The sequence below is a fragment of the Chelonia mydas genome, chromosome 5 (genome assembly GCF_015237465.2).
Source record: "Chelonia mydas isolate rCheMyd1 chromosome 5, rCheMyd1.pri.v2, whole genome shotgun sequence".
Lineage (NCBI taxonomy): Eukaryota > Metazoa > Chordata > Testudines > Cheloniidae > Chelonia > Chelonia mydas.
The window spans coordinates 1,364,994-1,391,392 of NC_051245.2; the positions used below are offsets into that span (position 1 = coordinate 1,364,994).

General features: G+C 67.4%; 1 protein-coding gene across 1 annotated transcript; it reads right to left on the reverse strand.

Moving 5' to 3' along the window:
- TESK1 (testis associated actin remodelling kinase 1) lies at nucleotides 1-26,230 on the reverse strand. Its single transcript, XM_037902606.2, has 10 exons — nucleotides 25,468-26,230; nucleotides 9,748-9,869; nucleotides 9,317-9,365; nucleotides 8,765-8,911; nucleotides 7,445-7,527; nucleotides 6,803-6,893; nucleotides 5,289-5,372; nucleotides 3,457-3,546; nucleotides 2,891-3,041; nucleotides 1-2,374 (listed from the first exon to the last, which is right to left on the reverse strand). The coding sequence occupies exons 1-10, from the start codon at nucleotides 25,711-25,713 to the stop codon at nucleotides 1,299-1,301; spliced, it is 2,139 nt and encodes a 712-aa protein (XP_037758534.1). The 5' UTR covers nucleotides 25,714-26,230; the 3' UTR covers nucleotides 1-1,298.
- Between the last annotated feature and the right edge of the window lie 169 nt (nucleotides 26,231-26,399).

A 26,399-nucleotide genomic window follows, 5' to 3' on the forward strand; every position in this document is an offset into this window, starting at 1 on the left:
TGCTGGGACAGTCACTTTTATTGGAACACTTTAAATAAGCCGTATATATTACTAGCAATTATCAATCATAATAAAAAACAAGAGTCTGCACTCACCAGGGCATCGTACACGTCGGCTGCGGGGAGCCCGGGGGCCGCCCCAGGCAGGGACTGGGCCGCTTGGGGACGCAGCTGGGGGGGGCAAGCCCCAGCCACCATATTGCAAACAGACCTGCCCCATTGGCCACTCCACAGCCGCCATGGAGGGGACAGGGCCTGAACCAGGAAGTGATGATGGGGATGGGGTGGGGTGGGGGGGTGTATTTATCCCCACTTGCCAGGGACTGGCATCCAGCCTGCTTTGTGCCCGGTGGGCCGCAGGCCCTGCCCCCCCGCCCCCCAGACAGGCAGGTTCCATGGGGGAGGGCATCGCGCTGTCTCCCCTGCTCAGCGCCCGGCTCACCCGTTACCCAGCCCCCTTACCCCTGCGTGTGATGGACAGAGGGGAGCCCCCAGTGCACACTGCTGCCCCCCAGGCTTGTGCTCCCGTCGCCTCTGAGCACGGGGGCTGGGGAGCGGACATGCAGGGACAAGCGGCCAAGGAGGAGCCCCAGGCCCTGGAGTGACCCCCTGACTGCACCTGCTCGGGGTCACCCCTGCTCCTCTCCCCACAGCCGCGGGCAGGGAGGGGCGGGTTGGAGGGCCGGCCCAGCCCACCTGCCCCAGCGAGCCTTCCCAGAGACTCCTGGGTGGCATCGCGCCCCGCTGGTCCATCGGCGCCACACCTGTGTCTGGTCACTGGAGCCCCCAGCTTTGAGTGGGGGTGCAGAGCCCCTCTGCCCAGCCACGTCCCCATGGCGGGACATGAACCGGCACCGCTCCCCCCTCCTAGGGGAAGCGCTGGCCCCGACATGGTCGTGCGCATGAGGCCGCCACGTTATTGCACATCAGCCCAGCACGACTCGCCCGCCCCTGGTACCACTGCAGGGAGCCAGCCCCGCACAGAGCCGGCACCACCTCGCTGCTGGGTCTGTGCCCAGCCTGTAGCTCCCTGCACGAGGTCCCCCTCCACCCCGCTCACACTTGGCCAGCCAGGACCCGAGCCCAGGTTGTGCGCGGCCTTGACAATGGCTGACGGTCTCACCAACACGGCGAGCGGTCCTGAGGCGGCCCTAGGGGAGAACTGGGGTCCCGGCCGGCAGGCCAGGTCCGGGGATTGCTGGGCTCCTTGCTCCGGGCCCTGCTCAGCGCAGGCCATGGGGGGAGCTGGAGCCGTGGCGGGGGGCTCGCCCATCTGTCCATCGCCCCATCTGCCCCCCACTAGGACTGCGCCTCCGGCAGCTTGAGGCTGGGCTCGGGCGGGCGCTTGGGGTGGCGGCCCCGGTCCTGGCAGAGGAGGCTCTTGGCCTCGCAGGTGAGGTGCTGGTAGCGGGGCGGGCTGGGCGCGGGCCGATGGCAGACGGAGGCGAAGCTGAAGCTGAAGGGGCCCAGGCAGCAGCCGGGGCAGGCCAGCACCTCGTCCTGCTCCAGCCCGGCGCTGGAGGCGTGCCGGGGCAGCGCGCTCGAGTGCTCCGTCCGCTCCAAGGCCGCCGCGCGGGGGATGCTGAGCTCCGAGCAGCCGCGCTCCAGGCCGCGGCCCCAGCCGTGCGGGGTGCTCACCACCACGCTGTTGTTGTTGAGGGGCAGGCCGTTGGGGGGCCCCGGCGGCCAGGGCTGGGCGCCCGACGCCGAGGTGCTGATGAAGGTGCCGTTGGTGAGCGGCGGGGCGGGCGCCGGCTCGGGCTCGGGGCTGTCGGGGCTGCAGTCCATCTGCTCCACCGCGGGGGGGCTGGGAAGGGGCGAGCGCCCTGCCACCTCCCCCGCCGCCCCCCAGCTCCGAGCGGGGAAGGGGCTGTGAGGCTGGGGGCCCTCCCCACACGCCGGGGACTCCTGCCGCCGGCAGGCGCGGGCCGGCTCCCCCCACAGCGCCAGGCTCCCCCGGCGGGCCGGCTCGGGGGACGTGGGCAGCGAGCGGCACTTGCGTGTCAGCACCAGGGGGGCGGAGAAGTCGCACTGCACCTCCACCACGGGCTCGGGCGTGACGGGCGTGCCCAGCTGGTAGGGGGCGGCCGGCGGCAGGGCGAAGGTCAGCGAGATGACCGACTTGCTGGGCGTGTCGAAGAGCTTGATCTTCCCGCCCTTCAGGTCCTCGCGCCGGGAGAAGGGGTTGAGGCGCAGCGGCATCTCCTTGGGGCGGGCGCCCGCGTCGGGCTCCTGGGGCGGCAGCAGGGCCGGGGACCTGGGGGGGAACATGTCCGAGCGGCTGCGGGCGAGGCGGGGGTCGGGCTGGAGGTGCGGCCAGCTCAGATCCCGCGGCGCTGGCTGCTTGGGGAGCGCGGGCTCGCTCGCTGCCTCGCCTGGCACAACACAGACAGCGGGTTAGCAGCCCCCCAGGCTGGCCCGGGCCCGCGGCCTCCAGCCCCTCCCGGCCGTTTGGAGAGCGCCTGGCGCCGTGCGCAGCCAGGGGCTCTGGGCACCGGGCGGGAGAACCCCCTGGGCACCCTGCTGCCGGCCGTCTGCCCCGCCTCAGCAGGCCTGGGTCACGCCAGCCCCGCAGAGTGGGGCTGGCATTTCCGCCTGATCCCACCCCAGGGCTGTGGGGCCTCCCCATTAGTTCAGTGGGGTGAGAGACGGGTCCCCACGGGGGGGACAGCCAGCAAGCCGCCCGCGGACCCCTTTGCTGCAGCCCTGTCCAGCAAGCGCCCAGGGGACGGGCTCAGCGCCCGCAGCGCCCAGCTCTGGCCACGTGGGGGCAGCACATGCCCTAAGGTCCCTTCAGCACCCGCAGTGCCCAGCCCAGTGCCAAGGGCTGCTGGGGGTGCCCGGGGGGGTCAGCAAGACGGACAGGCCCGGGGGAGGGGCAGTCACGGTACCGTTCAGCGTGGCCGGGGTCCCGGGCGAGGGCACACTCTCCCCACCGCTCTGTGGGTCGGGGCCAGTGCCCCCCGCTCCCAGCTGGTGCTGCAGGATACCCTCCAGGCGCTGCGTGATCTCCACGAAGGCGGGTCGGGCCGTCGGCTCCATCTGGGTGCGGGAGTCGCCACATCACCGATGGCCACGGGGCACCAACTCTCCCACCCGCCTGCCCGGCTTCACCGGGGCCCCCGCCCCCGTGGGACTTGGGGGGGATGGCTGGGCAGGAGACGGGGGCAGCTTCCCTCCAGAGCAGGGGACAGCTTGGTTGTGCTCCCCGTCCTGCATGCTGGGGGCGAGGGAGGGGAGAGCAGGCACGGATCCCAGTGGCTCTGTGGTGCCAGGATCCCAGTCCCATTCGGGGACAGGCTGGCAGGGGGGCAGGCCTTGGCACCAGGAATCTGAATTTCAGATGAGGGTCCCTGTTTGAGGCAATAACCCGGCTGCCTCGTCTCGGTGTCCGGGAGACGGGGGCAGGCCCAGGGACCCTGCCCAGGGGGAGGGAAGGGAAGAGAGGGATACGTACCCTGCAGCAGTGGAAGGCCAGCTGGAGGAAGGCCGCAGGGCAATCGTCCCCCACCATGTTGCAGAAAGCAGCAACGTCCAGCCCAAAATCCTGCCCGGGGAGACGAGGGGAGGTCAGCAACTGAGCCCGAATCACGGGGTCTAGGGCAGGAGGCCTGCCCCCCTCCCCAGCGCCCCTCTGCATCGAGCTCCTGCCCCAGACGGCGCCCCAGGGGGATCCCAGCCATGGGTCAGGAAGTGCCCCAAAGCCCTGCCCCGCACAGGAGCCGTCCCTGGACCCGGGGAGCAGGGCCCCGTGTCTCCGGGGGGGGGGGGGAGGGTGCGTGGCCTCCTGCGGTGCGTCTACACTGCACTAAAGGAGCCGTGGCACAGCCGCAGCTGGCCCAGCTCAGCCGACAGGGGCTGCGGGGCGACGGGGAGGGTCCCAGGGCCCACGCTGCTGGCTAGCCCTGCAGCCTGAGCCAGCTGAGCCGGCTCTGGGGCGGCGCCGCGGGTTTCGCTTGCAGCGTAGAGGTGCCCAGGGGGGATCGGGGCCTCAGGGCGCAGGGTCAAACCGGGACCAGGAGTACAACTCCCCTGCCACGAGGAAGGGTCGGGGGCAGCCAGTGTCTCCTGGGACGGCGCCGGAGATGGCTCAGCCCGACAGGTCACTGCAGGGGCTCGGCCTCCCTCCCAGCACCGGGGGCCCGGGCCCAGGAATTGCTTGGCCTCGGCCTTCCCTCCCGCTGCAGCTGGAGGCGGCTCCAGCTCGTCCCCGGCTCCCCGGACAGGGACAATGGGCAGGCTGGTCCGTGCTCTGAACGCTGGGTCCAGTTATTAGCACGGAGCAGCACGTCCCCGTCACCCCACACGTACACCAGACCCCCGACCCCAGGGCAACGCAGAGGGGAGCAGCACCTCCACCCCTGGGCAACACAGCCACAGCCCGGGCGATGGGCTGGCACCCCCAGGGTCCTTGGGGCAGGACACCCCAGCTAGAGAGACAGCGACCCTAGCACGAGGGCTGCCCAAGCATCCCCACTCAGCCCCTGCCTCAGTCACCCACAGCTCGCCGGCTTTGGAGCATGACCCGGCTGGGCGGTGGGGTCTGCACAGCTCTCGCGGCGTGACGCCCGTCACCCTGGTATCTGAGCTGGGGCGTGGCCCATAGGGAGGAGACGCACGCCGCGTGCTGGCGCTGAGCGAGCTAGGAGCCTGCGGAACTCCCTGCTGCAGTGCAGCGTGACTGGCGGGATCACTGACCAGCGTGGGCCAGCTGCAGGGGCCTCCCCTCAGGCCATGCTCACAGCCCAGAGACGCTCAGTGTGCACAGCCCGGCTGGCCCCGCGAGGGGGCTCCCCACGCAGCCCTGGCCAGCCAGGGGAAAGGGCATCCCGGGGAGCAGGGCAGACACTCGAGACAGGAAACGCCAGGGGGTGCCGGCCGCGGTGCCTCTGCCCCGTTGGCGTTGTCTGCGGGGGTCCTGGCTGCCCGCAGAGAACACAAGAGCCTGGCCCCCAGGGGCTGCTCCCCGCACAGGCGCCAGGTCACACGATCCCCTTGCGCTGGCTCACAGCTAGGCGGCCCCATGGGCCGGGTGCCCCATGGGCCGGGTGCCCCATGGGCCGGGTGCCCCAGGGAGCCTGGCACCTGTAGCTCAGCCCGTGGCAATGCTGCTGGCACATGGGGCAGAGTCATGGCTGCAGGGTTGTAGCGGGAGCCAGGCCGCATGCAGGCCTCCGCACCCCTGCCACGGGCCCCCCCGCCACACTCCGCCTCGGCCCCCCAGCTCGCACCCGACCCCGGGGCAGGCCATCGTCCCTCCCGGCACCAGGTGGCCCAGCCGAGCGTTACCTCGGTGCGGGGCAGGTAGTCCGGATCCGCGGGGACCCGCGCGATGGTCTCACACAGGATGATGCCGTAGGCAAAGACGTCGGCCTGTGGAGAGGAGCAGGAGGTGGAGGGTTTGGCAGAGGCGCTGAGGGGAATCCGACTGCCCTTCTGCTGGGCACGCATGAGCCAGGACATCCTCACGGCGCCCGCCAGGGCCACGGCCCCGCCGTACAGCGCGGCACATCATGGCTTCTGCAGCCCCGGCCTCTCCCAATGCGGCGGGGGGGAGGGGGTGCTGGCTGTGGGGGGCTCCCGGCTACTCCAGCCTGGCCGCTCCCAGCAGGGTGCGTGTCGGAGGTGTGGTGGGTTGGCCAGGGGAGTGACAGGTTCAGGATGCCCTCCAGGAAATGCTGGAAGGACAGTGTCAGTGACCACTGTGACAAAGCGGGACTGTTCTTAATGTTTCCTCTGAATATTGTGGGGGTGCCTCAGTTTCCCCTAGGCAGTTCTTAAGTATCTAGGTGGTGGGATAATGGGATGTAATTGTTGCAGAGCAAAGGGCTGGGTACATAAATGGCCGACACTCTGTCTCCTGGCACCTGATGGCCTGGCCCTTCCCCCCTGCAAGGTGAGAGCTAAAGGGTTGGAGAACAAAGGAATCAGGTGCCCTCCTGGCCCGCGGAAAGGAACAAAGCCCAGAGGAGGAGGGGCTGGAGGGAGTTTCAGTTTGGGGCTGGCTGGGACATGGAGTGAAGGGCAGACGTGGTTGTCTGGCTCACTGCCCCCCAAAATGGACCCGGCTGAGGGGTCCTGTTCTCTGCACCTACAAGCTCTGTGTTAGACCATGTTCCTGTTGTCTAATAAACCTCTGTTTTACTGGCTGGCTGAGAGTCACGTCTGACTGCGGAGTTCGGGGGCAGGACCCTCTGGCTTCCCCAGGACCCCGCCTGGGCGGACTCGCTGTGGGAAGCGCACGGAGGGGCAGAGGAGGCTGAATGCTCCGAGGTCAGACCCAGGAAGCCGTATGAGCTGTGTGTCCTGCAGACAGGCTGCTCCCAGAAAGGAGACTTCCCCAGAGTCCTGCCTGGCTTCATGGGGAGCAGTTCCAGAGCATCGCCCAGGGAATCTGTGACACCCACACAGCCCTCTCGCCCTGCCATCCCCTGGCACCCCCCATGTCCCACCACCCCTCATGGCCCCCGCACCCTGCCCCCACATCTCCCCCCACCCTGCTGGCCCCCTCACCCTCTCCATGCCCTGCCGCCCCCAGCACCCCCCATGCCCCCCGCACCCTGCCGGCCCCCCCATGCCCTGCTGCCTCCCAGCACCTTCCCCCCCGCCGACCCCCAGGACCCACCATCACACACACATCCCCCCGCTCCACTGGGGCCCTGCTGGCTGCCAGGCTGGCACTGCCCCTGGAAATGGCCGAGCCCAGGCGTGGCAAAGGCAAGCAGCCCCCGGTCCCGCCAGCCTGGCCGTGCCCGGTGCCCAGCACAGCGAGGGGAAGGCCCCAGGCGCAGGCAGCGAGTTACCTTCTCGTTGTACAGCTCCCCACGCAGCACCTCCGGGGCCATCCAGTACGGCGAGCCCACCACGGCCAGCGGCTCCTTCTGAGCGTCCTCGCTGGTGGGGCAGAGCCGCAGGGTTAGCCCCGGCCCCCGGCCCTGCCGGGCAACCCCCAGCCCCCACGGTCTCCTCCCCCACCCGGGGAACGCCCAGCTCCCCTGCGTCCCCTGCCCAGCCGGGGCAACCCCCAGTTCTCCCCCCGGGTCTCCTCCCCCAGCCGGGCAAGCCCCAGCCCCACTGGGTCGCTGCCCGCAGTCCCCCCGCCCCCGGGTCTCCTCCCCGGGGTCCCTGCTCACAGCCGGGGCAACCCCCAGCACCCAGGTCCCCTCCCCAAGCCAGGCAACCCCCAGTCCCCCTGGGTCCCCGCCCCAAGCCAGGGTCAGCTTGCAGCGCTTCAAATCCCTTCCCCAAGCCCTCCCCATCCCCCCTCCAGGCAGGGGCAACCCACACCACCCAAACTACCCCCCGATTTCCCTCCCCCAGCTGGCTCTGATCCCCAGGAGGGGGTGGGTGCCGCCCTGCCTCAGGTGTGGGAAGGGTCCAGAGGGGACTGCTGGCCCCTCTGCCTAGGCCTGCCCCACTCCGGGGTGGGGGAGCTCCCCACGCACCTGTAGGTGGGAATCTTCTCTGCCAGGCCGAAGTCGCCCACCACGGCCGTGTAGCCGTTGTCCTCGCTCTTCACCAGGCAGTTCTGAGAGCCAGAGGAGAGGAGACGTCATGCTGCCCGCCCCGCCTGGCACCTGCCCCATGACACACTGCCCCCCACAGGCAATCGAGAGGGTCGCGGGCAGGGGCATTCCCACCCTGCTGTGCCGGGGGAGGGCAGCGAGCGTCCGAGGGAGCGCAGGGGGTCCAGCTCGGCCCTCTCTGCGTGTGTGATGAAGTTGGGGATGTTTGTAGCGTTCTACACGAATAGCGTGTGCGCGCCTCAGTTTCCCTGTGTGCTGCATGTTTAACAAGGTGGCGGGAGAGGGTTTGTTGTTGTAGAGGACCAGGTGTGACCTCGCCAAGCAGCTGGGACCCCCAGACAACGGCCTGGAGATGGGGAACCCCAACAACTGCTGTCCTGGTGACTAAGAGGCCCACCCCCGCTTGGCAGTCGGCCGGTTCTGGCCAGTGGGAGGACACCGGGCTGCGGAGAGAGGACCCAGGTGACCTGACCAGCTGGTCCAGCCAGAAGGGAACAAAGGACAGAAGAGAGCAGAGGAAACCAGGCAGCCTGTTTACCTGGGACTGAAGACAAAGGCCAGGGGAGGAGCTGTTGGGGACGGTGATATCAGATGCCCAGCTGGAGGGGGGGGGGGTGTCTCTGGGCTGGGAGGGCAGAGCAACCAGAGCCCCCCTGGATGTGGGATGGCCCTAGATGTGCTGGGCAGAGGGAGGCCAGGCCTGAGGCCGGAGAGTTTCCTGTGCTGGGTTCAGACGTTCAATAAACCCTCCTGTGTTATGCTGGCTGAGAGCCGCTCTGGTCTAGAGATCAGGGGGATTATTCCCTCTGGCCGTGGAGGCCCTGGGGGTCCAGAGCGAGGGGGCTCCCCGAGGGGGCCCATGGCAGAGACAGGCGGGCTAAGGCTCAGAGCGGTGCCGCTCCAGGAGGTGGAGGGGCTGGACCCCTGAGAGCAAGCGGACCCCGCGAAGAGCTGTCACACTGAGGGGGCCCCCCCAGGGACCGTACGGGGCCGGGACAACGTGCCCTTCACACCGTCCCGTCAGGGAAGCCCCCAGGCGGCAGAGCGAGGCTTGGGCTCAGCACCCTGCCAGCCCCGGCTCGTCCCGAGGCCCCCGCGGCTTCCACGGGGCCGGGCAATGGAGGGGCTGGCTCCTCCGGGACCCTGCGCCGTGGGCGAGCGAGCGAGGGCTCCGGGGGGCCGGGGAGTGCAGGGGAGGGGCCTGTCAGCTGGGGGGAGTGCAGGGGGGGCACTGCCCACCTTTGAGGTGAGGTCACGGTGGAAGATGCCCTTGGAGTGCAGGTAGCGCAGGCCGCAGGCGATGTCCAGGGCCAGCCGGATGCGCACGGCCCAGGAGAGCGGCACCGGGCTGTCCAGCAGCTGCTCCAGGTTCCCGCCGTTGATGTACTGCCAGGGAGAGGGGACGGGCAGCGTGCCGTCAGCCCCCCGCACCCCTACGGGGCCCGTTCCCCTGCCTTGCCCTGCCCTGTCGCCTCCCCCAGCCACCCTGCCCTGCCTGCCTCCCCCATGGGGCCCGTCCTACTGCCCTGCCCTGCCCACCTCCCCACCACCTCCCCCAGCCACCCTGCCCTGCCCGCCTCCCCCATGGGGCCCGTCCCCCCGTCCTCCTGCCCTGCCCGCCTCCCCACCGCCTCCCCCAGCCACCCTGCCCTGCCTGCCTCCCCCATGGGGCCCGACCTACTGCCCTGCCCTGCCCACCTCCCCAGCCACCCTGCCCTGCCCGCCTCCCCCATGGGGCCCATCCCCCCGTCCTCCTGCCCTGCCCACCTCCCCACCGCCTCCCCCGCTTACCTCCGTGAGCGCGTGCAGCTGGCCCTGGTGCACACAGACCCCCATGAACCTGAGACACAGAGGGGAGCGGGTTAGACCGGCAGCGCCAGGGACCTGCCCCCTGGACGGGCCAGAGCCGCTCGCAGAGAAGAGAGAGAATCCACGAGGCGGAGAAGGGACCGGCTCCCTCTGCCCAGCACATGCCAATCCGGGGCAGGGACCTCACCCCCCGAGCCCGAGCTGGCTTCCCCTTGCCCTGGGCGGAGGCACACGGGCAGAGCCAGGGCCTCCACGAGGGCCACAGAGCCAGGCGCAGCAGCCAGGCCGGGCCAGGAGGGGCCACGCTCGGCTGGGAGCAGGGCTCGCAGAAGCCAGCTGCCCCTCTCTGCAGAGCAGGGCAAGGGCCGCCCGGGTGGCAGGGGGCGACGGGGGGGTCACTGCGGGCCCCTCACCTGAGGATGTTGGGGTGCGAGAGGCGGTTCATGAGCTGCACCTCCCGCAGCATGTTCCCCCGGTTGCTCATCAGCTTGTTCATCTTCAGCACCATGATCTGGCCGGACTGGCGGTGCCGCACCTGGGGGAGCGGAGAACCAGGAGTAATGCTCTCAAGTTGCAGTGGGGGAGGTCTAGGCCGGATGTGAGGAAACACTATTTCACTAGGAGGCTGGTGAAGCACTGGAATGGGTTCCCTAGGGAGGTGGTGGAATCTCCTTCCTTAGAGGTTTTTAAGGTCAGGCTGGACAAAGCCCTGGCTGGGATGATTTAGTTGGGGATTGGTCCTGCTTTGAGCAGGGGGTTGGACTAGATGACCTCCTGAGCCCTCTTCCAACCTGGATCTTCTATAATTCTAGGGGTGGGAGACAGCATGGCCTAGCGGGCAGAGCACAGGACTGGGAGCCAGGACGCCGAGTGCTGAGAGGGACCTGCTGGGTCCCACCCTGCCAGGAGCCTCAGTTTCCCCATGTGAAGTGGAGAGGAAGGTCTGCAAGCACACTGCGGATGGCCGGCTCTGGGCACGTCAGCGCCGTTGTATTAACAAGGCCCCTTAGCAGAGGACTGAGCGGCCCCTGGAGCCCGGCAAGGCTCTCGGGGGCTAGGGGAGGAGCCGGGAGCTCAGCACTCTGCAACTGACCAGAACCACTTTCCCAAAGCGCAGCGTCGGCCCCGAGCCTGCAGGCTCAGCACCAGGCCCTGGCGGACCCGGGGGCCCTGCCTGGGTGAGCAGCCGGCCGCAGGGAGCGGGGGCTCGGCGCCCAGCCCTGGCAGCCGTAGCAGGGCGGTATATTTAGCCTGCTCTGAGCGGAGGCCACCACGTGATCCGCGTTACTGGGGCTGCTCCAGGGAATCCCAGAGGGGCGGTGGCTGCCGGGGTCCGTCCTCCCAGCACACACAGAGCCCCCGTCGCTCGCACACAGACCTTGCCACACGAACACACAGCTGACACGCGCAAGCACACGGAGCCCCTGCCACACGCACACACGGCTGACACACACACGCACACAGATCCCGCCGCACGCACACACAGCTGACATGCGCAAGCACATGGAGCCCCTGCCACACGCACACACGACTGACACACACATGCACACAGACCCCGCCGCACACACACACAGCTGACATGCGCAAGCACACGGAGCCCCTGCCACACGCACACACGGCTGACACACACACGCACACAGACCCCGCCGCACGCACACACAGCTGACATGCGCAAGCACACGGAGCCCCCGCCACACGCACACACGGCTGACACATGCATGCACACACGGCGCCCCCACCACACGCACACAGACCCCATCACACACACACACAAACAGCTGACACACGCATGCACACGGAACCCCCACTGCCATGCACACACGGCTGACACGCACACGCAGGCACAGAGCCCCCATCGCATGCACACACGGCTGACACACACACACGCACACGGAGTCCCCGCCACACGCACACACGGCTGACAGACGCACGCGCACACACGGAGCCCCCACTGCCACACAGGCTCAGAGTCTTCCCCGGGGGTTCCAATTCCCTAGGGGGGTCCCTGGGCTCTGGGGGTGCTGGGAAGAACAAGGGGCCTCGCCCCATTTCCGGAGAGCAGTGCAGAGCACCCCCCAGCCCAGCTGCCCACCGGGCGGGGCCCTGCGGTGGGGCCCAGCCGCTGAGGGAGGAGCCCCAGCCCCCAGGGAGCCGCAGGCAGGCTCAGACATTCCTCAGGGCTGCTGTCAGCTCCCCACGTTTGCCCTTTTTAGTCAATGCAGCTCTGAGTCGCTGTGGCTGTGCCAGGCCCCGGCCCGCCCCCAGCCAGGCCTGCCCCCCCCGTGAGGGGCTCTGCTGGGCTCTAGGCAGAGTCTGCCTCCCCCAGTCAGTACCGGCAGGGCACGGGAGCTGTCTGGGGGGCAGATGTAGACAGGCCCTGGGCAGTTCCCCCGGCAGAGGCAGGAGGGGAGCAGGCCCCTCGCAGCACAAGGCTGTCTGCCTCCCTTGCTGTCCTGAGCAGTTGGGCGGTGTTGCTGTGCACTGTTAAGAGAGCTGCCAAGCCTGCCCCAGAGGTGGCTGCATGCCAGTGCTGGGCAGGGGTGCCCCACATACCGTGTGTGCAGCACTTTGGGTGAATGGGGCCAAGGAAATGATAGTTACACCGTGAACCTGTCTCCTTCTGCTGCCTGCCCCCTCCCTCAGCACAGGACCCGAGTGCGTCATCCTGTGGGGGGTGCCCCATCCCTCAGGGACCTGCGCAGATGCCTGTGCCCCCTCCTGCCCCCCAGTGCAGAGCGGGGCACGTGGTGATCCCGGCACAGCCTCCACCACGGGGCGAGAGCCATGCGGGGACCAGATACTGCAGCTGGCAGGCCAGCCGAGGTTGGGGGGCAGGGGCCAGGGGGTTCTGGGGGGAGCCTGCCTCAAACCCAGCCCCTTCTCTGGGCTGGAGAGTGAGGGGTCACACAGAGCCCCCTGCCCCACCGGGCGCTCCCACGCACACACAGCACACAGGAGACGTAGCCGGGAGGCGCCATGCCCGGCCCGGGGGGCACTGTGCCCGGGCGTTGCCGTGCCTTGCCCAGGTGGGGCCCCAGGAGGCGCCGGGCCCAGCCAGACTGAGTGCCCCTTCCCTACAGACGTCCGTGGCCATGCTCGTGGTGCACGGGGCCTAGGGTAGACGCACCCCCACCATGGTACCCTGCGCTCATTCCCACGGCTTTGGGGGGGCAGATTCAGGCTACAGCCAGAGCACCCCCCAGGCTGGCGCCCTGTGTCCCAAGGCCGGGTGTCTCCCCTGGGCCCCAATGGCCTCGCCTGCGCCTGCCTCTCCATTCTGCCCTCCCGCGGGCCCTGCATTATTCAGCAGCCCCTCGGCCTGGGCGCTCGCGTTTCACCGGTGTCGCCTTCCCAGCCAGCTCCCCGCACCTGTGCCACCGAGGGGCCCGGGCGCTAAGGGCAGCTCCCTGCTTAGCACCCGCTCTCCTCTGGAGCCACCTGGCCCAAGGGCAGCGACCAGACAGAGACCCAGGCCTGGCCACTCCCAGGGGCACCCTGATTCCTGATACCCCCCTCCCCAGCCAGAGTACCCGGGGCGATCGTGATCCCTGACCACCCCACCTCACCCCCGTGCACCCCGGCTCCCCAGCTGGAAGTACCAGCCCGCTGGGTCCCCGTCAAGCAGCGGGCGCTCTCTCCCCACCCAGCACTCCCCGCAGAGCGGGCTCACAGGCGCTGCCCCGCCGGAGGGCACAAGCAGAGCTGCCCCGGCACACAAGCGCCAGCTAAGGCCCATCGGCACGAGAGGCAGGAGCAGGTTCTGCTGCTACCCCCCAGCAAAGGGCGCACAGGGCGCGGCAGCACCGGGCCCCATTGTGCCGGGAGCTGCACGCACACGCTCGCACAAACACATATATACACACGCACGCACAAACCTGTATACACACGCACGCACGCGCCCTGGCCTGCTGTTCACAGCAGTGCGCTCTGGGGGAGTGCGGGCCCCGTCGGGCAGGGGACTGGGATGCACGCCCAGGTGCCAGGCCTGCGAGAGCCCAGCTCCCCAGCAGGGGATGGCCCAGCCCCCCTGCACCCCGCCAGGAGCAGCAAGGCCCCCGTCGTGCGCAGCCAGCCCGGGTCCCAGCAGGGGAGCGGGGGCTGTGCAGTCGGGCCCAGGCGCCCCAATGCCCAGGGGACCCCAGCAGCCGGGGCAGGGAGCAGGATCCCACATGGGTCGGGAAGGGCCCAGGGACAAGTGGGCAGCCTCCTGCCATGGGGGAGGGGTGAGCTCCTTCGGCTCTGCTGGCTGGGAAGCCCCCGTCCTCATCCCCTCTAATAAGCCTCCTCCCATGGTAATTGGCCAGGACAGATGGAGACTAATGCGGCCTAATCCCCTTGTACGGGGGCAGGGAGGGGGAAGGGGGGCTCCCAAGTGCTGCAGGACTGGGGGAAGGTGAGGGCCAGCACATGGCAGGGCCCCCCAGGAGGAGCTGTCTGAAAAGGTGGGGGGCAGACAAGACACTCCCCTTGCACTGGGGGCAGGTCCCCCGGGATCCCTGCATATCTCTGGACCCTGCCCGCCCAGGGCAGCAGGACAGAGCAGGGTAGGGTGACCAGATGTCCCGATTTTATAGGGACAGTCCCGATTTTGGGGTCTTTTTCTGATATGACTCCTATTACCCCCCACCCCGGTCAGGATTTTTCACACTTGCTGTCTGGTCATCCTAGAGCAGGCATGTGGGGCCATCTCCAAGGGGTCAGCTAGCTGGGCACAGACCCCTCCCTGCCCCAATTTCTTCCCATGGGCCGGCCCAGCCCTGCCCCATCTCCTGCCAAGGACACTGCACCCCCCCAAACTTTCCCAAACACTCCCCTCCACACCCTGGGGAACAGGCACCGAGAGATCCCAGCTCTGTGTCAGTCCCTGCCCCCCGCCACTCCTCCCATGTCACTGGATCCCGTAACAGGATCCCACAGACGGGGGGGGGGGGGGGGGGGGGGGGGGGGGGGCAAGGCACTGGCTGCCATGCTCTGCTGGCCAGGAGCCAGCCCGGGTAGCACAGGCAGGCAAGAGAGCGCCCGAATTCCCACTGATTGGGTAGGGGGCTGCCATGGGACAGACAGAGCCTGCACCCCCCACCCCACTCCGCTGCCAGAGGGCTGGGCAAACCCAGCACCCCAGAGCCAAGGCACCCCCAGCTGGCTGAGAGCAGCTTCACCCTGCCTCCTGGGCCCTCTCCCCAACAGTCTCCCTGCAGCGCGCACCCCAACGCAGCCCTCCTTATAAGCCAATATTTAAGAAATAATTCACTGCCTGCCAACTGATCATAAATCCGCCCCCCTCCCCCCGTGATCTGGTGATCCTCATGGAACACCAGCCGAATCTCAAACCCCTTTAAAATACCAGTATGAGCGCCTGGGAAGGGGAGGTGGGAATTAAAGTTCACCTTATAAACACCACAGAAATACCAAACCACTGGGGAACAGGGGTTAAAATAAGGAGTCCCTATGAAAATACCACCCAGCACTCCAGCTACCCACAGTGACCCTATCAATAAAATCAGCCAGTTAAAACAGGAACAGTACGAACAGTTCTTGTGGGATCCTGCCCAATACCCCGTAGTAAACTGACCCTATGGTTCCCAAACACATGCACCAAAACCTAAACCAAAAACTATGCATTCAAAAAAGGCACCCCAATTAACATAGACACACCAGAGTTGTTTGTAACTGAAAGTGATCCAGTAAAAGTCTTGTTAAATCCACTATTAATAAACATAAAAATTGGTATAAATTAAACTCAGCTAAACATGTCTAAATTGGAACCCAAATAAAAACACATCCACACCCCAATGGCTGAGCAAGACAAAATGTAGTAAACACCACAGCAAAGAAAGTTAAATTTAAAGCAAAAATTATAAATACTGTAACCCTAACGGTAACTAAAACAAGTTACGTTTCTTGTCACAGCTGCAAACTAGTCTCATTCGCAAGCAGGCAAATACTACTACGAATTTGGTACAAAGAGGCCTAATCCCCTAAAAGCCACATAAAACCCCTCTGGTGGTGGCTAACCAGCACCTCTCAGCTGCGAGAGAAACAAACCATGAAATTAGGAAGTAAAACTGCCTTGGGCATAGAAGGTACCAAAATGAGACAGCGACAGCCCATGCCCTGCCCAGCCCCAGGGAGCAGGGCCCGCTGGGCTCCCTGCAGACCCCCTGTGACAGCTCCCCCAGCATGGAGAGGTACCAGCTGGGCCCCCATATGATGCACCCCCCCCAGTGCATTGTTCCCTGGCCCCTCCCTCTGCTAGGACCTCCACCGTGGCAACCCCCAGGAGAAGCCCCCCAGGCACCCCGTGAACACACTGAGCCGAGGCAGCTCCTGCCCCTCCCCCTCCCTCACTAAAACATGGGAGACCCCCCCCCAAGGACCCCATGTCGAGCACCTCTTCCCAGCTGGCTGCCTGAGGGACTGCCAAGCCCTACCTTGGGGAGACCAGCTCCCCCCCCACATCCTGCTCCCCCCCCGGTACCCAGCGACCAGCCGGGCCCCCCAGAAACCCCTCTCCATGCAGCTCCTGCGCGCCTAGCACATCACTACCGTTCCCTGCCCCAGCGCCCCCAGCATGACCCCCCCAGCCCGCGGGCACCCTGGGCCAGTGGTGAAGGGGTTAAGCGGTGTACGTGCAACCAGCCTCCCACACACGGCTGCAGTCGGCGGCTGGCGCCCTGCTTGGCTGTGCCGGGAGCGTGGGGTGTGGCCACGGCACCCCCCGGCCCAGGCTCAGCTCCAGGGAGCTGCCAGGGTTCGGGTGCCCCTAGCGGGGCCGCCTGACCCCCATTCCCTGCACCTACCCACCTGCATCGGGGCACCTCCTCTGTCTGGCACCCCAGCTCAGGTACAGCTCCAGCTGGGCCCCACACCCGCTAGGCCCCCAAGCTCCTGCTACCCAGGACCATGGGGGCACCTCACCCGTCAGGGCCCACCCCAGCATGGCCCCCAGAGAGAGGAAACCCCAGGGCCATCGCTGGGTCCTGCAACTCCAGCTCCCTCCCCACACTTCCCCACTGGGGGGTGCTGTGGCCGTGTGCAGAGACAAGGCTCCCCCAGCTGCATGCTCACTCCCCAGTGGGCAACATCAGGGAACAGGCAGCCCCGGCCAGGCACGACCAGGGTCTAATGCACCCTCCGCCCCGGGACAGCCTTCAGCAGGGGCAGCCCCGCGAGATGGGAGCCGCGGGCAGAGCCCTTGTAGGCAGGCTGCCTGATCCCTTGCAGCCCAGAGCACGGGGGGGGGGGGGGGGGCAGAGATAAGCTACGCCACCCGCCCTCGCATCCCCAGGCGCTGGCACCCTGCCCTGGAATCCCGGCACATTCCCCAGAGCTGAGCTCTGCCGGGCAACCACATGCAGCCCTGCTCTGGGTGACGGGCAGGCAGCCGGGTCCTGCCCACCACCCACAGGGCTGGATGGGCCCTTCTGCTCCTCCCTATGTGACACCCGCCTGGCACCCAGTGCCCCCGGCCTGGCACCCCGCGACTCCCCACACCCCCACAGCACTGGCTGCCCGCTCTAGTTCATCCAGCACTTGGACCCCAGCACCGGGCCCCTGGCACACGCTAGCTCCAAGATCCATCCCCTGCCACGCCACCCGGGCACCAGGCAGCTGAGCTGCCCTAGCAGCAGACATTAGAAAGGATTAACGAGAACGTTAATGAGAGCGAGCAGACAGCCCATGAGCCGCAGCCTGGCCCCCGCTTCCCCACGGACCAGTCCCCCCCTCCCCAGCAGAGCCCAGCAAGGTGCCATCCCAGCAGGGCTTAACTGCCTAGGCACAAGCCTGGGGGCCATGCTCTACCTCCCGCTCTGCACCCGGGGCCCGTCCCTGCCTCAGCCCCCTCCTCCTGCAAGACGGGACAGTCCTGCCCCCGGGGGCGCGGGGAGACCTGCTCCAGCAGCCGGTGACTGGACAGCAGGCGGATTCCAGGGAACCTGCCCACTCGCCATGGATGGACACAGAGCGCACTCGGGCGCAGGGTGGCAGGTCTCTGGGGGCCTGGCTCTACGCCCCAGCTGGGAGGCGCGCCGGAGTCGCCCGGGTCCAAGCGTCACACCCCCGGGCCAGGCTGATCCGGCCTGTTAGGATGGAGCCCGAGTGCGGGATCCCCGTCAGCAGCCTGTGGCTCCCCTGCCAGCCTTCTTTGCTCACAAGTCTCCATGCCTGGGCTCAGCACTGCCTGGGGCCCTTCGGTGCTGCGGGCACCTTGCCCTCCCATCCCCATGGTTACCAGCCGCTTGCCATGCTCCAGGTTAGCCTCTCTGGGCTCTGGCATTCAGCACCTCCTCTGGGCACGGCCAGGCTCTGGGGAACTGGAACTCCTGCAGCTGCGCTGTGCCCCCCGGCCCTCACTGGGTCCCAGAGCATGAGCCATGGGGTTCTGCAACATGGCAGGTAGCTGTTAGCTGCAGTATGGACACACGCCCCAGCATGCGTTCCTGACCCTAACGGCCAGGGATCCTTATGTGCTTAGGCATGGGTGCCAGTCTGCACCTCAGGCTCTAGGCATGTTCCCAACATGGGCTAAATCCCATCCAGGTTCAGACACGATGCGAAGGCAGCAATTAGAAATAAAAAAGCAATATCTAACAAATGGAACTAAGAGGAACAGAACGGGAATGGGGGCAAGCAGATTGCAACTGATATAAATGAGAAGTTATGCAGAATGGAAAATTGATAAGGGAAGCTGAAGACATCAGGGAAAATATCCATGGCTGGCTGGGCCAAGGACAATAAAAAGGAGGGTTTTTTTAAGGTATGTCAGGAATAAAAGAAACCCTAGCAATGGCAGAGGCTCATTACTAGATGGAGATGGCAAAGTTTTTCACAATGACACAGAAAATGAAGAAGCATTCAAAAATATTTCTATTCTGTATTTGGAAAGAAGCAGGATGATGTACTCATATCACACAAGAATGAAGTACTACCCAGTCCAGTAGGAACTGAGGATGATGTTAGACAACATCTACTAGGGATAAACATTTTTAAATCAGCGGTCTTGGTAACTTGCACCCAAGAGTCCTAAAAGAGTTGGCCTGCTGATGATAAATGTTTAATAAATCCCGGAATACTGGGGAAAATTCGGAACACTGGAAAAGTGCTAATGTTGCATCAATATTCAAAAAGCTCAAGCAGGATGACCCGGGTAACAATAGGCTGGTTAGCCTGACATAAATCCCAGACAAAATAATGGAAAAACTGATATGGGATTCAAGTGACAAAGAATGGAAAGACAGGAAAACAGGTTTTATGGAAAACAGGTCTTGTCAACCATATCTGATTTCATCCTTTGATGAGATTCCAAGTTAACGAAGGTAACGGCGCAGATGGAACAGACTGTTGGAAGGTGTGTGACATTCTGGTTAAAAACGAGCAGTGTACACTATCAATAAGGCACTTGCTAAATAGCTTAAGGACTGGCTAACTGACGGATCTCAAGAAGCGGTCACTGATGGGGAATCACTGAACGGGGGTGTTTCTAGTGGGGTTCTGCTGGGATTGGTACTATGCCTGACACTAGTCACTGTAAGAGGTGGCCTGGCCAAGTGGCTAGAATACTGGAATAGTGCACTGGGCTGGGTCTCAGGAGAGCTGGGTTCTAGCCTGAGCTTGGCCACTGGCCTGCTGCGTGACCTGGGGCAAGTCGCTTCCCTGCCCTGTGCCTCGATTTCTCCACCTGTAAAACTGGAGACTGATCCTGCCCTCCTTTGTGCAGAGCTACTGAGGAAAAGGCCAGGGATTACTACTGTCATCAGCAATCTGGGGAGATCTGTGGAGAGCAGCCAGACGGGCGGGGCAGCAAGTAATGAGGACAGGGTGACACTCGCTAAGCTGGGCCCATTCAAACAACATGGGGTTTAAAACAGCCAAACGCAAACAGCGACTCGGAAAAGGATCCGGGCCCAGAGTGGATGAGGAAGAAAACAAGCGCTTCCAGCGCGATGCTCTGCTGCAAAGGGCTAAGGTGAGCCCGGGGGTGTATGAGCAGGAGCGGGGGGATTTTACCTCCGTACACAGCGCTGCTGAGACGGATGCTGGATCCTGCGTCCAGCTCTGGGGGCCACAGTATTAAAGAGATGTGGAAAACTTGGAGAGGTGCAGAGAAGAGACACACAAATTATTTTCCACTGCAGGCAGCCGATGAAGTGAGCTGTAGCTCATGAAAGCTTGTGCTCAGACAAATTGGTTAGTCTCTAAGGTGCCACAAGGACTCCTCGCTGCTGTTACAAATTATTCCAGCACTGGTGAAAACGACGAGTGAGAGACAAAGGGCTGGAAGCTGAGGCCAAAGAAATGCACATTAGAAACAAGACCCAAATGCGTGCCAGGGAGGTGGTTCCCGCTGGCACAGACGGCCAGGGACTCCCCGGCTCGGGTTGCCGATCCACGCCGGAGCCCTTCTGGAGGGGGCTTTGGTCAAACCAGGCACTGGGCTTAGCACAGGGGTAACAGGTGAGATTCCCCAGCTGTACTAAGCCAGGACCCCCGTGGTATGGAACGACACCTCCCCACCGAACACTGAACGCCGACCGGCCGCCCTTCCCCCGCCGCTGCCACCCGAACCCCCTGCCCTTCCCCCGCCGCTGCCACCCGAACCCCCTGCCCTTCCCCGCCGCTGCCACCCGAACCCCCCGCCCTTCCCCCGCCGCGGCCACCCGAACCCCCCGCCCTTCCCCCGCTGCTGACATCCTAACCCCCCGCCCTTCCCCCGCCGCTGCCACCGGAACCCCCTGCCCTTCCCCCGCCGCTGCCAACTGAACCCTCTGCCCTTCCCCCGCCGCTGCCCACCCCCAACTGTGCCCTTCCCCCGACACAGCCACCCTAACCCCCTGCCCTTCCCCCGCCGCTGCCACCCTAACCCCCTGCCCTTCCCCCGCCGCTGCCACCTGAACCCCCTGCCCTTCCCCCGCCGCTGCCCACCCGCAACTGCGCCCTTCCCCCGACACAGCCACCCTAACCCCCTGCCCTTCCCCCGCCACTGCCACCCTAACCCCCTGCCCTTCCCCCGCTGCTGCCACCTGAACCCCCCGCCCTTTCCCCGCCGCTGCCCACCCCCAACTGCGCCCTTCCCCCGACACAGCCACCCTAACCCCCTGCCCTTCCCCCGCCACTGCCACCCTAACCCCCTGCCCTTCCCCCGCCGCTGCCACCCTAACCCCCTGCCCTTCCCCCACCACTGCCACCTAACCCCCGTCCCTTCCCCCACCGCACACTGAACGCCGACCGGCCGCCCTTCCCCCGCCGCTGCCACCCGAACCCCCCGCCCTTCCCCCGCCGCTGCCACCCTAACCCCCCGCCCTTCCCCCGCCGCTGCCACCCTAACCCCCCGCCCTTCCCCCGCCGCTGCCAACTGAACCCTCTGCCCTTCCCCCGCCGCTGCCCACCCCCAACTGTGCCCTTCCCCCGACACAGCCACCCTAACCCCCTGCCCTTCCCCCGCCGCTGCCACCCTAACCCCCTGCCCTTCCCCCGCCGCTGCCCACCCCCAACTGTGCCCTTCCCCCGACACAGCCACCCTAACCCCCTGCCCTTCCCCCGCCGCTGCCACCCTAACCCCCTGCCCTTCCCCCGCCGCTGCCACCCTAACCCCCTGCCCTTCCCCCGCCGCTGCCACCTGAACCCCCTGCCCTTCCCCCGCTGCTGCCACCTGAACCCCCCGCCCTTCCCCCGCCGCTGCCCACCCGCAACTGCGCCCTTCCCCCGACACAGCCACCCTAACCCCCTGCCCTTCCCCCGCCGCTGCCACCCTAACCCCCTGCCCTTCCCCCGCCGCTGCCCACCCGAACCCCCTGCCCTTCCCCCGCTGCTGCCACCTGAACCCCCTGCCCTTCCCCCGCCGCTGCCACCTGAACCCCCTGCCCTTCCCCCGCCGCTGCCCACCCGCAACTGTGCCCTTCCCCCGACACAGCCACCCTAACCCCCTGCCCTTCCCCCGCCGCTGCCACCTGAACCCCCTGCCCTTCCCCCGCCGCTGCCCACCCGCAACTGCGCCCTTCCCCCGACACAGCCACCCTAACCCCCTGCCCTTCCCCGCCGCTGCCCACCCCCAACTGTGCCCTTCCCCCGACACAGCCACCCTAACCCCCTGCCCTTCCCCCGCTGCTGTCACCCTAACCCCGTCCCTTTCCCCGCCGCTGCCCACCCCCAACTGCGCCCTTCCCCCGCCGCTGCCACCCTAACCCCCTGCCCTTCCCCCGCCGCTGCCACCCTAACCCCCTGCCCTTCCCCCGCCGCTGCCACCCTAACCCCCTGCCCCTCCCCCGCTGCTGTCACCCTAACCCCCTGCCCTTCCCCCGCCTCTGACAACCTAACCCCCGGGACTTCCTCCGCCTCTGCCCCGCCCAACTGCGCCCTTCCCCCGCCGCTGCCACCCTAACCCCCTGCCCTTCCCCCGCTGCTGCCACCCTAAACCCCTGCCCCTCCCCCGCCGCTGCCACCCTAACTCCCTGCCCTTCCCCCGCCGCTGCCACCCTAACCCCCTGCCCATTCCCCGCCGCTGACACCCTAAACCCCTGCCCTTCCCCCACCGCTGCCACCCTAACCCCCTACCCCTCCCCCGCCGCTGCCACCCTAACCCCCTGCCCCTCCCCCGCCGCTGCCCACCCTAACGCCCTGCCCTTCCCCCGCCGCTGCCACCCTAACGCCCTGCCCTTCCCCCGCCGCTGCCACCCTAACCCCCTGCCCATCCCCTGCCACAGCCACCCTAACCCCCTGCCCTTCCCCCGCCACAGCCACCCTAACCCCCAGCCCTTCCCCCGCCACAGCCACCCTATCCCTCTGCCCCTCCCCTGCCGCTGCCCACCCTAACCCCCTGCCCCTCCCCCGCCGCTGCCACCCTAACCCCCGGCCCTTCCCCCGCCGCTGCCACCCTAACCCCCTGCCCCTCCCCTGCCGCAGCCACCTTAACCCCCAGCCCCTCCCCCGCTGCTGCCACCCGAACCCCTGGCCCTTCCCCCGCCACTGCCACCCTAACCCCCAGCAGGGGCACAGTGTGTGTGGATCCTGCCGGCTGGGGGCGCAGGGGGCGTGGATCCCGGCGGCTGGGGGCACAGATCCTGCCGGCTGGGGGCGCAGGGGGCGCGGATCCCACCGGCTGGCAGGAGAGTCGTTATTAGATGGAGCCGTATTCCCTGAGCAGCCAACCGCCCGCCTGGCTGTGTTGAATGCCACCCTTAGCCTGCCTGGGCCAGCCTCTCGCGGGGACGGCCAGCGTCACCAAGGCAGCAGCTGCTCCCCACGGCCGCCAGCCCTCCTGCGGGGCCCTGGGGCGGGGAAAGCACGCCAGACCCAGATCCCTGCCCACCGGCCCCAGGTGCCAAGGCCACAGCAGGAGGCCGGGGCAGGGGGACCTTCAGGGGGCTCGTCCAGGCACGGAGCTAGCGAGCTCCATGGGACCCAGGCTGACCCCGCGCCCCACCGGAGGGCTGCCAACGGGGGCTGGAGCTCGCGCTGTCATGCTGGGCAGCACCCACAAGCACCCTGGGGAGCCCCTCTCAGCTCTGCTCCCCCCTGAAAGGACCCCAGGGATGAAGCCGCATGGGCCAGGCATGGGGGGGAGGGTGTTACCCGCCCACGGCCCGTGGGCGCCTCGAACACCTCGTGCCTTACGCTGCCGAACCGTCCCGGGCAGCCGGGCAGGCACACACTCGCACGCTCCTCCGCGGAGGGAGGGGCAGAGAAGGAGCCTCCCGCCCCCAGCGGCCCCTCCCCACATCGCACCAGGACAGCTGCTGTGAAAACGAGCAGCGCCCTGGGGCGGTGAGACAGGCCGTGCGGGGAGCCCAGGCCAGACCCTGCCGCTCCCCCCTCCAGAAACCCGGCGGCAGGCACGACCCCGGCCCCACGACCCCCGCGGCAGGCACAACCCTGGCCCCACGGCCCCTGCGGCCCACGAACCCCGCGGCAGGCACGACCCCGGCCCCACGGCCCACGAACCCCGCGGCAGGCACGACCCCGGCCCCACGGCCCACGAACCCCGCGGCAGGCACGACCCCGGCCCCATGGCCCCTGGTGAGACGGGCCGCCCCTGCAACCCACGAACCCCGCAGCAGGCACGACCCCAGCCCCACGGCCCCTGAGGCCCACGAACCCCGCGGCAGGCACGACCCCGGCCCCACGGCCCCTGCGGCCCATGAACCCTGCGGCAGGCACGACCCCGGCCCCACGGCCCCTGCGGCCCACGAACCCCGCAACAGGCACGACCCCAGCCCCACGGCCCCTGGCGAGACAGGCCGTCCCTGCGGCCCACGAACCCCGCGGCAGGCACAACCCCGGCCCCATGGCCCCTGGCGCGATGAGCTCTGGAACCACAGGGGCAGGGCCCGACTCCCTGCAGCCCACGGCACAGACACACCACCACAGCCAGCGTCAGGGCCCCTCTGCTGGGCTGCGATTCGATAATCAAACTGCTTCCCCAAGCCCCAGCCATCATCCGGGTCGGCGATGCCACAGCTGCCCCCCGGCACCCTGTGCACGAGCCTTCCCCTGTACCCCAGGCAGGCAGACGGAAGGGCCAGCGCCCTGCCCACAACTGGCCCCGCCACCGCCCTCAACAGTGGGTGGGACCCAGGTCATCGATGGGCCCAGCACCCCCATCCCATTCTGCCCAATGCCACCTGGGCCCACAGCTGCACCCTGCTAAGCTGCCATACTGAGGTGCAAAGACGTTGCTCTTCCCTGACCTGCCCCACAGAACTACAAGGGACCCCCTGTCTCCCACTCGGCCCCATGGGCTCCACTCACACCCAGAGCTTCCTGGCTTGGCTTCCCACTGTCCCTACAGCTGTAAACAGCCTGGACACGCCCCACACCCTGCGACACACAATCCTGTGCTCCGGCCCCAGCTGCCAGCCCTCTGCCCTGGGAGCCCGGGGCAGGGGCCCCCACAGCTCAGCCACGGCAGCCCCCTCCCCTGCGGCTGGGCGGACACACACACTGCCCCTCTACCCTGGGAGTCCCGACACCCCCACACAGCCACGCACACACACTGCCCCTCTGCCCTAGGAGTCCCGACACCCGCGCACACACTCAGGAGCTCAGCAAGGGGGGGTTCTGAAGCACCCGAGACCCAAGGGGACGGGACACCCCAGCTAACAAAGCCCCCTCCTCGTGCCCAGGCCCTGTGGTGCCTAACAGCCCAGGGCCCAGCAGAGAGCGTGTGGTGTCTGGCGCGTCCCAGAGCCCCAAGGTGAGGTTGCTCTGGGTTTGCAGAGGGGAAGCACTGCCCACAGCGGAGCTGCCTGACCCAGGTCCCCACGCCAGGGACCCTGGGCTCCCAGGTTTGGGTGGGGGAGGGGAAAGCCACTGTCCTGGAGACGAGGTGCGGGGTTCAGGGTTCCCCAGCCACGCCGACCAGCCTTGCTTGCCTTGCTGAACTCTATACCTGGCCAAATGCCAGGACCAAGGCCCGAAGACCAGAGGCCAGCAGGAGCCTGGGGGAAGCTGTGCCAGGGACCTGGGAGAGGGAGTGGGGTGTCCCCACAATAGCCCAATGGCCGGCGCTCCCAGGCACCCAGCCCCCATGGCTGGTGCCCACTGGTACCCACCCTCCTATCTTCTAGCCCCTAGCCCACAGCCCAGCCCACGCGCCCATGGCCCAGAGGAACTGGAGGAACGGCTCTGACAGGTTGCTGAGCCGGCCCTCTCCACCCCCAGCCAGAGGCCTTGAGCCAGGGGCATAGGACAAGGAAGAGGCAACTGCCACAAGGCAACCATGGTCCCTGCCCCATGTACGGTCCCCACACTGCCCAGTTTCCCACCCCTCCAAGGCGCCATCCCCACGGAGCCCTCCCATCTCCATGCACCTGCCCCACCCCTTTGAAGCGCCAGTCTCCACAGAACCCTGCGCAAACGCCCATCCCCATGGCACCCATCCCTTGCCCCTCTGAGGTGCCCAACCCATGCACCTGCCCTGTCCCTGAAGTGCCTGTCCCCATCCCACGCTGCCCATCCTCACATGTCCGTCCTGCCCATCCCCAGGTGCCCGTCCCTGTCCCGCACTGCCTCTCCCCAGGTGCCCGTCTCCATCCCGCACTGCCCGTCCCCAGGTGCCCGTCCCCATCCTGCCCTGCCCGTCCCCAGGTGCCCGTCCCCGTCCCGCACTGCCCGTCCCCAGGTGCCCATCCCTGTACCTTGAAGACCTCGGAGAAGAAGCCGGCTCCAATCTTCTCGCAATAGAAGTCGTCGATGCGGGCCAGGGTGGAGACAGCGCTGCGCAGGGCCCGGTACGAGGAGGGCCGGAGGCGCCCACAGCCCTGCCAGGCGGCCAGAGGCTCCCCGTCACCCTCGTCCAGCCGGTCCACCCGCAGGGAGAGCCCGGGCCGCCGGCTCAGCTTCTCCCAGTCCATGTCGGGCGCGCTGAGCACCCCCAGCGCCATTCACATAGTGCTCGGCTCGGCCCCCTGCCTGGGCACAGCTCCCCTCGCCCCCAGCTGCGAGCCCAGTGTCCTGCCCGGGCGGGGGCACAGACAGGCGCAGGGCCTGGGGGCCTTCAGGGGCCCCAGGACCAGAGGGGATCCAGGGGAGTTTGGCACCAGGGGCAGGGGAGGGGGCAGCCCCTGGGGAGGGGTGGGGATGGGGGGGTCATGCCCTGGGGAGGGGCCGGGGGGCTGCAGCAGGCCCGGGGCAATGGCCGGAGTGGGGGCGGGGGCCCCGGCTGGAGCCGGGGCAGGGGATCGGGAGCAGGGGGCTCCGGCGGGGGCAGCCCCGGGGCGCAGCGGAGCTCGGGCTCGCCAGGGGCCCGGCCGGGCTCGGTTCCGCCGCTCCGTGTCTCCGCTTCTCTGCGGCTCCGAGCGCGGCCCTGAGAGCGGAGGGGACCGGAGAGGCGGAGCCGGGGCGGGGCGAGCCCTTAACTCCTTGGGTACCAGCTTCCCCGTCCCCCTGCCCCGCTCCCCGGCTCCCTCCCGGCCCCTGCCCCGCTCCCTGGGTCCTGTCCGGTCCCCCTGTCCCGCCCCCCAGCTCCTGCCCCTGCCCCGGCCACCTGCCCCGGCCCCGTCCCCGTCCCCCTGTCCCGCTCCCCGGCTCCCTCCCGGCCCCTGCCCCGGCCACCGGCCCCGGCCCCGTC